The sequence below is a fragment of the Euphorbia lathyris genome, chromosome 10 (genome assembly GCF_963576675.1).
Source record: "Euphorbia lathyris chromosome 10, ddEupLath1.1, whole genome shotgun sequence".
Classification (NCBI taxonomy): domain Eukaryota; kingdom Viridiplantae; phylum Streptophyta; class Magnoliopsida; order Malpighiales; family Euphorbiaceae; genus Euphorbia; species Euphorbia lathyris.
Window position 1 is genome coordinate 62,990,687 of NC_088919.1, and position 14,999 is coordinate 63,005,685.

Here is a 14,999-nt window from a genome sequence, read left to right on the forward strand (position 1 = left end):
CCTAAATGACCTCAAACCTAAAAAATTGAAGAATTAAAGTTTCTTAAAATATCATCTAACTTTTGGATTTTTTACTTTGAGATCATTATAGGTCCAATTTTACAAAGTAAAAATAAAATACAAAATTTTACAAACAACATGATTGTGTTTGTAATGAAAAATATTATATGTATTCATCTACAAATTCGTGTAACCACAAACATCTACTCTAATTAACAAAAAAAAAAAAAAAAAATTCTCAATATGTAAAAGCAACATATAATATCATATTCACTCACTTCTTGATGATAAGATATATATTTTAAATAGCAACAATCAATTAAAACATAGTGGTACAATATTCAACTTGTATAACAAGTGTATAAGAGAAAATTGGAATTGTTTGTTGAATAGAAAGCGAACAAAATCAACATTTCTATTCACCAATTAACATTACCTTAACTATTTTGTCAAACATTCCATCAAGGAAAGGAAACATGTGCCCAGAACCTGAAAGTTCATGATAACGAATCCAGGGAAGACGTTGTACAATGTATCGTTGCAACTTAACAGGGATAACACCATCTTCATCTCCTTGCCATAGATGAACATAAGCTTTATCATTTGGAAATGGATTCTCTATTTCCATTGGATCGAATTCCCAATTTCCAACAGCAATCGCGGCTTCACGAAAAATCGATTCAGCTTTTCCTTGTTGTATTGCATGTCCCTGTAGTGAGAAGACACAACTTCTTTAAAATTAGTTGGAAACGGATATGAAACACAGAAGTGCAACTAAAGATGAGTGTTCGTGTGACATGTAAAATTTTCAACAGTCAATAAGTCTATTCTTGTTGAACTAAACTATATGTGATGGCGTTTTCTCCATTATGGTGCAAGATAAAATAAAACCGTATAAAGGGAAATAGAAGATTACTGTATTTGAGTAATCAATGCGCGGCGCAATCTCTTTATCTTGCTTGGAAAGAAGAAAGGTATTAGCAATAACAGAAGAGCTAGGGAACCACTTTTGAGTATTCCACCAATATAATAGCCAAGGAGCGTAATGGATAACCCGAAATGTCCATTGATCTTGTACCATCATTTGGTTGTAGGCTTCGGTCGATAAATTAGTTGGAAAACTAGGCCACCAGTAGTTAATAACTGGAGTTAATAACGTTACCCCTGCTAACCTGTTCAACATCGACAAAACAAATTTGGTCAAACACTTATCACTCATTCGTCAAATCTGTCGCAAGCAATAATAATCGTGTAGCTGAGCTAAATTATACCTGTCAGGAATGTACTTAAGGCAGCTCCAAGTCATCCCACCACCCATGGAATACCCAATTACGTAGAACTTAGATCCAAGTCCCAATTGATCTGCAAGCTCTTCGATATCTAAAGTCAAGCTTTTTAATGTTCGACTTGGATGAGGATCACTCTCTCCATGACCCGGTCTATCAAAGCTTACAATGTAGATCCCTAATTCTTCCAGAAGTTCCTAAAAGACCCGACATTGAATCAAATGATATGCATAAAACATACATATAGTCTTCAAATGAAAATGAACATGAAAACAGAGAAACGCCAATAAAAAAGTGTTTTCGTGCAACAAAGTAAAACTCAACAACTTCAACAAGCAATTAGTACCTGTGAAAGATGGTTTTCAAAAGCAGCATCACGCCTACAAGAACCAAAAGGATGAAGATATATGATTTTATATTTGGCCGTGTCTATTGAGACACCACGTTCTATATATGCCAAATGCCTCCCGTCTCTGAGCTTTATTCTCGGTCCTGTAATAGGAGGACCGCCTGGAAAGCCAGGTATTTTAGGTGGGGGAGCTTGTATCGCTTGGTAAACCCATGCCGAAATTAGTCCTATGAACAAAATCGGTAATACTTTTCTGACGAGTCCTGAAATATCATCCACAAGATTAACACACAATCAAGATGTAATCGAGTTCATAGTGATCTTACTTTAAAACGCATTATCTAACCAAATACATCAAAATAAAAAATGCAATATATATTCTTTGCAAAAAGCATCTCGGTGATTCTGATTCCGATTCTGATGATTAAACTCTTGATCTTTTATTTCAAGACGTGATATCATAATCATTTATTTATTTTATCATATTAAACTCTTTCGTGTCAAATTACTAAGTTGTAAACACCATATATTTTTAAGGGTAATGTACAAAAGTACATCCTACGTTCGCAACTTAGAACAATTTTATCCCTAACGTCATAAATGATACTCCCTCCATTCCATTATATAAGTCATTCTAGGGTATTTCACACAAATTAAGAAATATATTGGTTAACTAAAAAAAATTCCCTCTCATGTCACTATTGGGCAATAAGTATTGGAATATCAAAAACCACATGTACCAATACAAAAAATAATTCTCTCTCATGTCACTATTGGGTAATAAGCATTGAAATCCTAGAATGACTTATATTTAGGGAAAAAACTAATTTGCTAGAATGACCTATATAATGGAATGGAGGGAGTACAATTATATTCCTACTATTTGTAAGTTGCATCAATTTTACTCATACCTACAATTATACAATACACACTCATGAATCTTTTTTATCTCTATTCCATATGTGTGTTATGTTATTACTCATCAGTATAAGATCAAATACATATACGCACATAAATTTTTGTTTAAAGTTATAAAAAAAACTCGTGTGACTTTGATCTAGTGCAAAACACGAGATAATTTGTTGTAGCTTTTTTAATTTTTTTTTTCACATGTATACATATATATATATCTTTCATCAGTTACTCATTAATGATAACATGAAGTATATGTGAACTGGAGATAACGAGAAAAATATAATTGTAGATTTTCAAGGAGCCGGTGATACGAAATAATCAAGTTCAAGGAACTAGTGATGTAAAAAAAGATGTCATTTACCGTTTGCTTGCCAAATTACTTAGGCTGTAAATATTATATCAAGTACAAACGGAGTGCTCTACTTTAGGGTAAATTACATCTATGACTATTGAACTTTACTCATTTTCACGGCCTAAATTTTAAAATGTAATATAAAAGTCACTTAGTTTATCATTTCTAACATTATGGTCATTAGATTTTAACTAAAGTGACGAACTCAAAATGAAATGTCAAAAATTAAAATTGTTTAGAATGACATTTAGAATGAAACCATATTTTTTATTTTCCAAAATCACATTTCTGGAGCTCTCTCTCTCTCTAAAACTTTACTTTTTCTTTACTAACTAAATAACACCTAGATGATCTCAAAGCGAAAATTTTAAATCAATTCTTGGAATGTTTTATTTTGAGGCCGTAAACGTTAATTCGGAGATATTGATTTAAGTTTTAATTATCATAATATTAGAAAGTGTAAAGTTGAGTGAATTTTTATATTACATTTTTGAAGTTTAATGTCTAAAGTGTAAAAATGAGTAAAATTCACTGGCCATGAGTATAATTTAACTATAAAATTAAAAATTGTAGAAACTTGTAAATATTAAAAGTATCATGAGGTTTTTATTTTTATTTGTATCTCGTCCCTATTTAGAGCTCAAAATATAATCTTTACAGTTAAAATGATGCATAAAAAATGATTTTGAACTGTTAAAGACATAAGGTAGATTAAATTAAGGTAAACACTGATTTGGCTCCCTAAATTTAAGCTTCAAAGTTAATTAGGATTTTAAACTATTAAAATTATCAATTAGATCTTAAAATTAAACAAAAATTATCAATTGAGTCTCTATTCTAAGCAAAAATCATTCGGTTGAACAGTTTCAAACCATTTTCCCCAAACTCATTTTGAGCCAACATAAAGATCATTATAATCCATGTCTGATTTTAGGATATGATGATGACTCAATTAATAATTTTGCTTAGCTCAGTGACCTACTTGATGATTTTGATAGTTTAACGATCTAATTGATTTTCTAGTCTTAATTTAGGGGCTCAAATAGGTGTTTCGCCTGCACCTTAAATTAATTATACTCCCTATTTTATGAAAAAAATAAATAAAATAACTCTATTAATTAATTTTTATGTTTAAAAGCTTATCTGAGATTTATTGTGACCACAAAAAAAAAAAAAAATGATGAGAGGATATGATATATGAAAATGAAAGGTCAAGAATTCCCCTACCAAAATCAATGAAGATATAACTGTACTATCAAACTTACAAAATTTTTTTTTTCAAAAAATTGATAAGATCAAAATTAAATTTATGAAATTCCTAATTTAGTGAGAATCGAAACCTGAAATATCTTCGTTCGGATCTCGAAAACGGAATAACAAAAGAGAAAAGTTAGAGAAAGAGGAAGCAGACCTGAAGATGTTTTCTGGTTAGCTCTAGCAGAAATATTGGTGTTCACTCCTTCTCTACCTTCCATGGTTGCTCCGAGACAAAGAAATTTTTAGAATATCTTTACATCTATAAAGACATCACCACAATTTTTATAATATAGACACTATAGTATGGGGTCACACACTAAAGTTAAAAAAATATAACTTTATTCCACATTCCCAACATATATCTTTTCATTATTTACAATTTTGAAAAAAAAAAAAAACATTCCTAACATTTCTAACTAAAATCAATTAATTTAAACCTCTAAAAGAGGCGTTTTAAAAAAATTATTCACAATCTGATAATGGTTAGAAAATAATTCCCTTGAAGTGATTGTTTTTAACTCTATAATTAGAAACAACCTCATTACAACAGTAGCCTGCCATAATAATGCAAAAGACATTGTCTTTTGTACTATTACGGCGGCTCCGCCGCCGTAATAGTGATATTATGGCGAGTCTATTGATGTAATGAGATTATTTTTAACTGTAGAGTTAAAAACAATCTCTTTAAGGGAATTATTTCCCAACCATTACCAGGTTGGAAATAATTCCCTTAAAATACCTCTATTGATTATTTAACTTAGACCTGTTCATGAGCTGGGTCAAGCTGGGACAGGTTTGAACTAGACCTAATGGGGTTTTATGTGAAAACTTACCCTAAATCCAGTCCATCTCACTCTTAATTTAGGCGGGTTCAAACCGGGCTTGACTCGAGCTTAAAAATCAAATCATAAGCCCGCCTAAAATATAAACATAATTTTTTAGTCCGCCCAAAAAATTGCTGCTTTAACGGATCTGGACAAGATTGAGCTTAAGATCAATTTTTATTATCTAAACCCAGTCCAAAGAACACAGGGCTGGGCTGGTACCCGACCCGTAGACAGGTCTAGTTTAACCCAGGTCTAGTTTAACCCAGATCAATTTTACTTCAATTATAATATAAACAAATATGCAATTGGTGCAGAATAAGGAACAAAATATATGTGTTTTGTAATAATGTCCGAATTTGCTAATGTTAGGCCTTGTTTGATAAACCACTTAATTGCTTAAATTAAAATATTAAGCACTTATTTAATTTAAATGCGTTTGATAGCGGTTGTTTCTCCACCACTTAAATTAGTTAATTAAGTTAAAAACCACTTATTTTGATAAGTAAAAATATTTAACTTAACATTTTAAGTTAAACATTATCTACTAATATTTTTATATAAATTAAACCATTCCATATTTTCAGCACTTAAAAAATTCAGCACTTAAAATCCAGTACTTATTTTTTCAGCACTTAATTTTCAGTTTTATCAAACAGCACCTTAGGGATAAAATTGCTCTTAGTTGCTAATGTTAGAGGTAAAATTATATCATTTTAGACATTATGGGTAAAATTGCTCATAGTTGTAAACGTTTTAGGTGTTTTTACACCTTATTACAATTAAAAATGAATGAGGGTAGTTGGAAAAAAAAGTAGAGAGAGGCTCCCCTTCTCTCTACATTTTCTTCTCCCTTTCTGAGTTCTTCTTTTCAGCTCCCTGCCGCTGCCGTCACCATCGTTGTCGCTCTACTACTCCCTTCTCACCTTTTTATATTTTTCTCCGTTTAGCCTTCTAATCAGGTTTACTTAGATGATGAATAAAGAAACTTGTCTTTCTTTTTCTCACTCCCATCTATGTTTTAGATCTAGATTTTAGCTTCAGTCAGGGCCGGCCCTGGGCCTAGGCCAGGAGTGCGCTGGCCTAGGGCCCATGACTGTTAGGGGCCCAAATTTTTTTTATTACATAGATATATCTAAATATATAAGACGTAAAACACAACATACACAGAAGTTAGCAAGTGTCCCAGCGGCTAAGAACGTGCTTGTCAATAGAAGGGGATTGGGTTTGAAACCCCCAAGTTCCAAATTAATTTTTTTGCAAAAAAAAAAAAAGAAATTATATAAATATTTGGCTTGTATATAAAAAAATTTAAGTAGAAATCCACTTTTAAAAATTTATTTACAATTATATTAATGATGTTTTAAATTAGATCAAACTAATAAAATTATTATTATTAATATATTTTAAGATTAAGGTTTATAAATTAAAAATCTAGAATATATTTACTAAGTTTTGAAATTTATGAATTGGAGTCTAATTTTTTTTAATTAGAGTATAAATTCATATTTTTTTTCATATATATGAAAAATAGTAACATATTGAAAAGTAATTTTGATTATATAATTTAATTATAATTTTGTAACCAATTGTGTTATTTATGTAAAAAGCCTTAAAAATTATTTAGGTTTTAAAGAGTCAAAATAATTAATATTTTAAAATTAAAATAGGTCTAATTGATTTTTTGAATATAGATTGAAGGTTAATTTAAGAATTAAACTCTTATTTGGGCTATGTGATATACAAAGTGTTATCATACCATTTGGTAATATTTTCTCCTTCAAATATTTCCATAAATGTCTAACACATTTTGGACGAAAAATTAATCGATTTGTTTTATTATTATTTTTTTTTACAAAATACACAATTTTTGACATGTGATATATACACGTGGAAATTGATTTATTTTTTTACTAAATAGATTTAATATAAAGATAAATAAAGAATTAATGAAATACTTTTCTATTTATCATGTATTGACATAAATTTTAATTTTTTTTTACGTAAACATTAAAGGGGCCTTTATTTATTATTCCGCCTAGGGCCCATAAATTATCAGGACCGGCCCTGGCTTCAGTTTTACTTTTTCTTATTGGTTTGAAGTCTACATACATTATCGATTTTTTTCCGACAGGTCTACACATGTTAGCTACATTTCTTTCATTTATTCTTTTTTCGGTATTAGCAAGAGAGCAAAATGTCTATTTTATTTGTAGATCTATATATCTGCGTGATTGAGAAAAAAAAATGATCCAAATCCAAATGTTTGGAAGAGTCTAAATGATGAAGAATGAAGTACATCAGGTTTTTTTTTAACAGGATTCAACTTACAAAAATGATATGATTTATATATTTGTTGCGTTTGTATTTTTAATTGTTTTTATTACTCTTTATAGTCTTTTTCTTTAAAATACTGTACTGACGGTAGTCTGTATGAGTCGGATGTTTTATTTGAATTGGAATTGGAACAGATTTCAATTTCAAAATTTTCCTTTGACAAAATTTGTCTTCATATGTCTAACTTATCACAACTTACGGTCTCTCAAAATGTTGATATTCCCAATTCTAAAATAGGTCGTTTTCAACTAGTGGTTATGATATGTCTTCTTTATGATGTGTGTGTGATTATTTTTTATGTTTTTTTTACAATTTGTTCGGTTGAACTGTTAGCTAATAAATTTTTTTTTGTTATAGTTAGTTGCAGTGGCGGAGCCAGAAATTTAAACTTGGGGAACTAATTTTAACCGTGCAGTTGAGGATAAATTTTCAAAGTCCAGCCCATTAGGGCTGAGCAAAAAAAATTTAGCCTCCAACACGTTAAAACTATAAAAATGTAACAATTTTTTAGAAACTATGATTGAACGAGAAACTAAATTATTTGAATCTCAAAAATGATAAATTAATTTTTTTAATGGTAAAGACATAATAAAAATGAATTCAAAAGTGCTATCAAAATAAATAGTCCATTCAAATTAATTAATAATGGTATAATTATTCAAAAATAAAGTTAAAATAAATAAAAACTTTCTAAAATTAAATGAGGTTAGGGAGAGTTGAACCCCGGACCTCTAAAATAAGAGCATGTATCCTTATCCATCTCACCTACATTTAAACATTGAAATAATACTACATAAAGTCAATATATATTAATTTTAGGGGGAGCTACAGGGGACGAAACGACCTATACTCAAGGGCGGAGCCGGTGGCCGGGGCTGGCTCCGCCCCTGGTTAGTTGTTTATCGTTACAGTTAGTTATTAGTTGTTTACTGTTGCAGTTAGCTATTAGTTGTTTATTATTAACTGATTGATTATTAGTATTTAATAAAATTGTGATTAATTGTTGCTGTTAGTATGTAAAATGTCTAGGATAAATATAATTTATTAGTCCTTATAATTTTATCTAACGTAATGTTTAGTCCTCACATATTAATAATACATTGTTTAGTCTTTAACTTTTATTCTATTCAATTTTGTTTAGTACCTTAAATATGGACTAAATTGTTTAATAATTTAAATATATGAAGAACTAAACTGTTGAATAGAATAAAAATTAAAGACTACACAATGCATTATTAAAACACGAGTACTAAATAATGTGTTAGGTAAAAATGTAATGACTAATAAATTATTTACCCAAATATCTAATATGGACACATTTTAAATTAATCAACAAATAATTTATAAAAATAAGGTAATATGCAAATTAATAAAAATAATCTAAATAACTAAATGAAAATTAAAAATAGTTATTTATTGAACGAAGTAAAACCTTATTGTTTCGGCAATAATATTATAGAAATAGAAATAAACATCTTTAAAAAAAATAGAAATAAAAATTAAAGGAGAAATGTATTTTGTGAAAATAAAAAATAATAATTTTATCAATATCAAATAAATACAAACAGTTGTTCACGAAAAGTTCATTTTTAGAGATTTTCATGAAAAGCTCCAAAAAGTTGCTATTCCCATAAAAAATCTAAATAATGTTGCTGTATAAACATAACCAAATGCTAAATTTCCTACGATTTCGAGTAAAACGATAAACGTTCGTCCGAAAAGCTAAAACAAACACCCAAAATCTCCAGCACGCTCTCAAATACCGTTAATTGACAAAAGATAGAAACAATCCCAAAATGCACATTTTAGATAAGCATATTAAATTGTTTTCAATTTAAAATCATATGTCTTTCCTTTATTGATATTCTCTAAAAACATGGTTTTGGGTCCATTTGTTTTACCTGTTGTTTGTTGTTGTTGTTTACTATTTGCTGTTACGTTTTGTTGTTTGCTGTTGAAAAAGACTGCTTTAAAAAAAGGAATTCACTGCTTTTGTAAAAAAAAACTACTTTTCAGTTATAAGAGGCAAACAAGATGCGTCTACCAAACGCTTAAACCTCTCTCTTTTAAAGTTAAAAGGCAAACAAGATGAGGAAATGAAGCAATCAAACACCCCTTATATTAATTTTAGGTTTTTTTTTTTTTTAATAAGTTGCTAGATTTGTAAAGAGGATCAATGTGATTTAAAAGTTTGCAAATAAGAGTTTATGCTTTTTGTAGTTTACAAACTCAATCATTCCTTCAAAAATCATTATCGTGAGTATTTACTTTAAAAGAGACAATTTGGAGCAATTAAAAAGATCGACATTGCAAATTGTCCAAAATTCAAAATCTAACTTTGCAAATTAACTGAACCACAAATATTATTTGGCTGAAAAATTGATTCATATATCCTTTTAACTGCAAAATTCACAAAGTGCAAACTTTTATTATGAATTTTTAAACCACGAGGATTGTTTTTACAAATCGGACAAACCAAAGTTTATTTGTATATTTCTCTCAATAAGAAATGGGTCAATGAGAGAAATGCACTGCTTTCCGGTGATGTTCATGTTTTTTCCGCCAAATTCATTCATCATTTTATTTTATGGGATCGGCATATAATTTTTATATATATATAAAATGTGATACATTATTTTATTAGATGAAAAGGTACAAAAACAGCACGCATCAATATAATTTGAACCAAATATTTAAACTTATCAATTATTTGGTGATGTTTAGCTCTTGACATAACTATTATTCAGTGACATGTTCTAAAGTTTTATTTGCCACATGGATTACGTGGAAATAATTAATTAGATTAAAATAGAAAAATTAAAAACAAATCTTTAAATTAAAATCTATCAAATCTAAGTATTAAAATATCGTCATGTATCAATAAGATAATGATTACGTTAAGTCTACATCTAAATTATATGAAATTTCATAAATTTCTATAGATCAGAGACCAAATAATAGATCAGTGGCTAAATAACAAAATTTTGAATAGGTATATTATAACAACTTAACCCAATATCATGTAAATATTGCATGCTTAGCCCAAATCTAACACTTTGGATCTCACGGTTTTAAAATGGTACATGTATTGACTCTAATTTTCACCTAGTCACTGATTGGTCAATTGAATTTGATCAATCAATGTTAGATTTAAGCTTATTAAAAATTCAATAGTGGGGATTAAAATCATCGTAAGACTTAGATTCACACCTCTTAGATCTAATGTTGACTGACCAAATTCACTTGGCCAGTTACTTACCAGTTGAAAACCACCGCACACCTTACTAATAAGTCTCAGTAGTCACCAACTCTCCATTTCCGATATGAGATTCAATTCATTTCTACCCACATCGACATCCCTTGATATTGCTCCCTACTCAGGTTGTCTACCATGGCGCCACACACTCCGAATCGAGTCCTTACAGGCCCACCAGCTTCTGTCTGGTTCTCCGAACCACACATTGTACATGAGCAGTCGGCTCTGACACCAATTGTAACAACCTGGCTCAATACCATGTTGATATTGTCTGATTTGGTATAAATCCAACACCTTGGGTCTCTAGACTTTAAAACACGTCTACATGTATTAAATACACATCTTACTAATAAATCTTACTCACTTTCTCTCCATTTCCGATATGATATTCAGTTCATTCATATCCCATCATCACTCCTTAGGACGGCTCCTTATTTAGGTCGTCTACTACGGTGCTATCAACTCCAGACCGGAACGTTACATTGCGAAATTAAAATAGATAAACCTATAAATACTCATAAATAAAGCACCATCTAAATTTTTCTTTCAATCCACCCACTCTCTCTCATAAATTCTCTTAAATTTCTAAAATATCTACTTTCATAATCTTACCTTTATGAGTGGGTTGTCATTTAAAATCGTTACATATCTCAAGTTCTCCATATCATTCAGATTTTCTAATTATCACAATTGATTGGAATTCAATTGTGTTTCCCGAAATTATATTTAAATATTTTTTAATCATATAAAATTATTTATACTGAGTTTTGTTGAATTAATTAACTAAATTTTTAATCTTTTTTTTGTATTCTTATTGTTCATGTTCATACTTTAATTTTAATTTTAATTAGTTTCTTAATATAAATATCTTAGTTAACCAATTTTTTTTTTTATCTTTGATTAACCTGATCCGAGTTCAATATAAATATAATGTGGATTGAGCTAGATTTGGAAAATATAGTGTAGTGTAAAATTCGATTAGATTAGGCCTGATCAGGCGCGGAGATAGGGAGGGGTATGGGAGGCCCGGGCCCCTCCGGCCGCCGGAACCACCATAGTCACGAGTAGTTCGGTCCCCCTCTAATTTTTTTTGGCCTGTTAGGCCTTTATAAATCCAAATTTCTATTTGGGGTCAAATACATGAATATCATAATTAACTAGAAAATTATAACTAAGTCATATCACCAAACTTAATACTTAATATGTCATTATTCTCTATATATTATGATTTTACACCATAATTTAAAAAATCTAGACTCCAATTCATAAATCATAAACCCTAGAAAATATATTCTAGACTTGTAATTTATAAATTTTAATCCTTAAAACATATTAGAAGTACTGATTTTACTAGTTTGACATAATTCAAAATTATGAATTGATATAATTGTAAATAATTTTTTAAAGATGAATTTCTGTGTAATTTTCCCTTTCTATTTGTTTGGCCTGTTAGGCCTCAATAAATCCAAATTTCTAATTTTTTGACCTCTTAGGTCTCCTTAAATCCAAATTATTAACTTTTTTAGGTCTGCTAGGCCATCTGAAATCAGATTTTTTAATTTTTTACATGTTCAACCCTCCCTAAATTCAAATTTTTTTTACATGTTAGGACTATTAAACGAAATCTAGCTTAATTTTGAGAAATTGCACATTAATACTTAAAATTGGTTCTTGACCATTCAAATTATAACACACATATATACAAAAAAAAATTAAACAAGTTCGATTTAGCAAATTTTTTTTTTTACGAATACACATGTAAAATCGACCCTCCAACCGAGTAATCCTGTATTCGCCACTGAACCTGATTAGGCTCGACCTGACAAGGCCCAACCCATTAACACATCTATTAGATAATAGTTGGATTGAGGTATGTGTTAAATTTTCAAAGTTGATTACAACGGACTACCCGAAAATTGTAGGAGTACTCAAATGCATTGAAAGTGGTTGAATTAGGCTTTAATATTGAGTTAATGGGTGGGTGTGGATAATATATAAAATAGAATTAGATTCTAGAATGAGTTGAAAAATGAGTTAATGAGTAATGATGGAATTTGCAAAGTGGTTGATTTTGAATTTAGTTATGCAAAGATTATTACTCTTTTATAATTAGGAGCAATTTTACTTCTAACGTTTAAAATGGTACTATTTTATAGACCTGACAATTATCGTATTCGTGTCGTGTCATTTCGGGTTCGTGTCAAAAAGAGTAAATCCAAACCAAACTCAAAAACTTTCGTGTTAAAGTTGTGTTAACCTGTTCGGGTTAGTGTCGATTTCGTATCGTGTTTTCAGGTTACATGTAATTTTGTTATGCATATATATTAATAATAACTCTTAAAAAAATATAAGAAGATATGATACTGTTTTTAAACATTTTATATCATTTTTAGATTAGTATGTTAACAATAATTATCGAAAGTTCGATAATATCATGTTAGAGGGTCATGTAATGTGTTTATAACAATTTAGGAAATTCAAATCAATATTTGCAATTAATAATTATAATTTTATTATCTTTGTTAATAAAGTGACATAAAAAACACGAGAGAATATAACAATAATTTTCAATATCCGTGTCATTTCGTGGGTTCACATATCAACACTAACTCAACCCAAAAATTAGCGTGTCAATTTCGTGTCAACCCAAAAATGACCCATTACATATTAAGCTCAACACTAACACTAAAAGTTCGTGTCGTGTAATCGGGTCGTGCATCATTTTGCCACCTCTACTATTTTACCCCTAACATTGTCAAGTTGGGTCAATTTTAGAAATCATCAATCAAACTGTCTTCTTGGTCATGAATCTTGTCATTTACATTAGTGACATATCATAAACATATAATTAGACATGAAAAAAATTTTAAAAAAATAAATAATATACTGTCTATTTTACGAGTTGGCCAAAAAAAATTCAAAATATTTCACCAAATTAATAAATATTAACCTCTAATTCTATTATTAAATCAGAGAAAATGTGAAATCTTTTTTTCTAAACGAACTGATATGTAATTGGTGCAGAATAAGGAACAAAATATTTGCGTTTTGCAATAATATATGAAATTGACCCAACTTGCCAACGTTAGGGGTAAAATTGTTCTTGACTGCCAATGTTGGGGTTAAAATTACACAATTTTAGACGCTAGGGGGTAAAATTGCTCATGACTATAAACGTTAAGAGTCTTTTTTTGCACTTTATCCCTTTAAGAAATGCAATTAATTTTAACTAAAAGATTTTGTTAGCTTTATATTAATTACATTAATTAATTAATTTTTATCTATTTCTAAAGTAAAGACAACTTAAATAGGGGTATATTGAGTAAAAGTCAATTAATGTGCATGGATTGAAACAAAACGTTATATATTATGGAATAAAAAAAATATTCTAGAAAGACATCTATTGTGAAATAGAGGGACTACTTAATTAACCATGCATAGAATCTTAAGAAAACACAACTAATTTGAGCTCCACGTGCTACGGTATTATTTGGGCTCGGGTTCAATTAGAACGTTTGACATGCTCATCAATCTTGGATATCAAGAAAAAACCGTCATTTGTGCTAAGTTCAAGTTCGGTTTTGATCACATGGACCTTATTGATCATGCAATATTTGATCATTCACCGTTAGATCTAAGTTTATTAGAATACTAAGGTGCAGATTCGAAGCATCCCGCGGCTTAGATTTAATAAGCCTACATCTAACGGTGAATAACCAAATTCACTTGGTCATTAATGTCTATGTGAATATTCTTGAAGTTCAATATAATCTACACGGAGTCAAGAAATGAGGTACTTTTGTGGAAGATCAATATAATCCAAAAGGAAATATCAAGCTTCTCAAAACGCGAGGTGAACCTGTTGATTTTTTACTTAACACTCTAGCGTACTATCTCATTCATTATTTAATCCTTTTAAATTTATGTGAAAGTAGATGCATATTATTGTATCTCAATTAGCATTATTAACCGAGCATTTGACATGTCACGTTTTCGGTTCAAATGATATAAAGACGGAATAAAATCTCCAAAAGCACATGACCCGAAAAGAAAATAAATAAAATACATATTACATCAAGACATTTTCGGTTCTCCACTCCATGCTTCATACTCCCGTATTTTCATTTGATAAGCAATTTGATCTTATAAAATATAAAAACGAGTTAAAAATGATAAAATAAATACAAATACAAATTTTACATATTCTGGAATTGGGTGCGTGCTTTTGAGTTGTAGCAAGCCTATAGACTGTAACGAGCCTCTAAGTTGTAGCCTTGTGACTCTAGGCGGTAACGAGGGAAGTATGGGTGATAGTGCGAGGGTTTGGGCGGTAGCCGAAATGGTCTGGGTGATAGCCACTGCCTTTGGGCTATCACGAGAGAGGTCTGAGCAGTAGCCACTACCCTTGGGAGGTCATGAGAGA

At 29.8% G+C, this 14,999-nt stretch overlaps 1 protein-coding gene across 1 annotated transcript; it reads right to left on the reverse strand.

Moving 5' to 3' along the window:
- Positions 1-244: 244 nt before the first annotated feature.
- Positions 245-4,471, reverse strand: LOC136208914 (uncharacterized). Its single transcript, XM_066000205.1, has 5 exons — positions 4,314-4,471; positions 1,633-1,898; positions 1,272-1,483; positions 917-1,172; positions 245-709 (listed from the first exon to the last, which is right to left on the reverse strand). The coding sequence occupies exons 1-5, from the start codon at positions 4,375-4,377 to the stop codon at positions 416-418; spliced, it is 1,092 nt and encodes a 363-aa protein (XP_065856277.1). The 5' UTR covers positions 4,378-4,471; the 3' UTR covers positions 245-415.
- Between the last annotated feature and the right edge of the window lie 10,528 nt (positions 4,472-14,999).

Bases quoted from the DNA above. Each gene is read 5' to 3' on its own strand.
- LOC136208914 (XM_066000205.1), bottom strand. From the start codon at position 4,377: ATGGAAGGTAGAGAAGGAGTGAACACCAATATTTCTGCTAGAGCTAAC. The intron at 1,484-1,632 runs GTACTAATTGCT...CGGGTCTTTTAG, and splicing joins TTGAAAACCATCTTTCACAG to GAACTTCTGGAAGAATTAGG. The intron at 710-916 runs GTAATCTTCTAT...TTCTCACTACAG, and splicing joins GCATTGATTACTCAAATACA to GGACATGCAATACAACAAGG.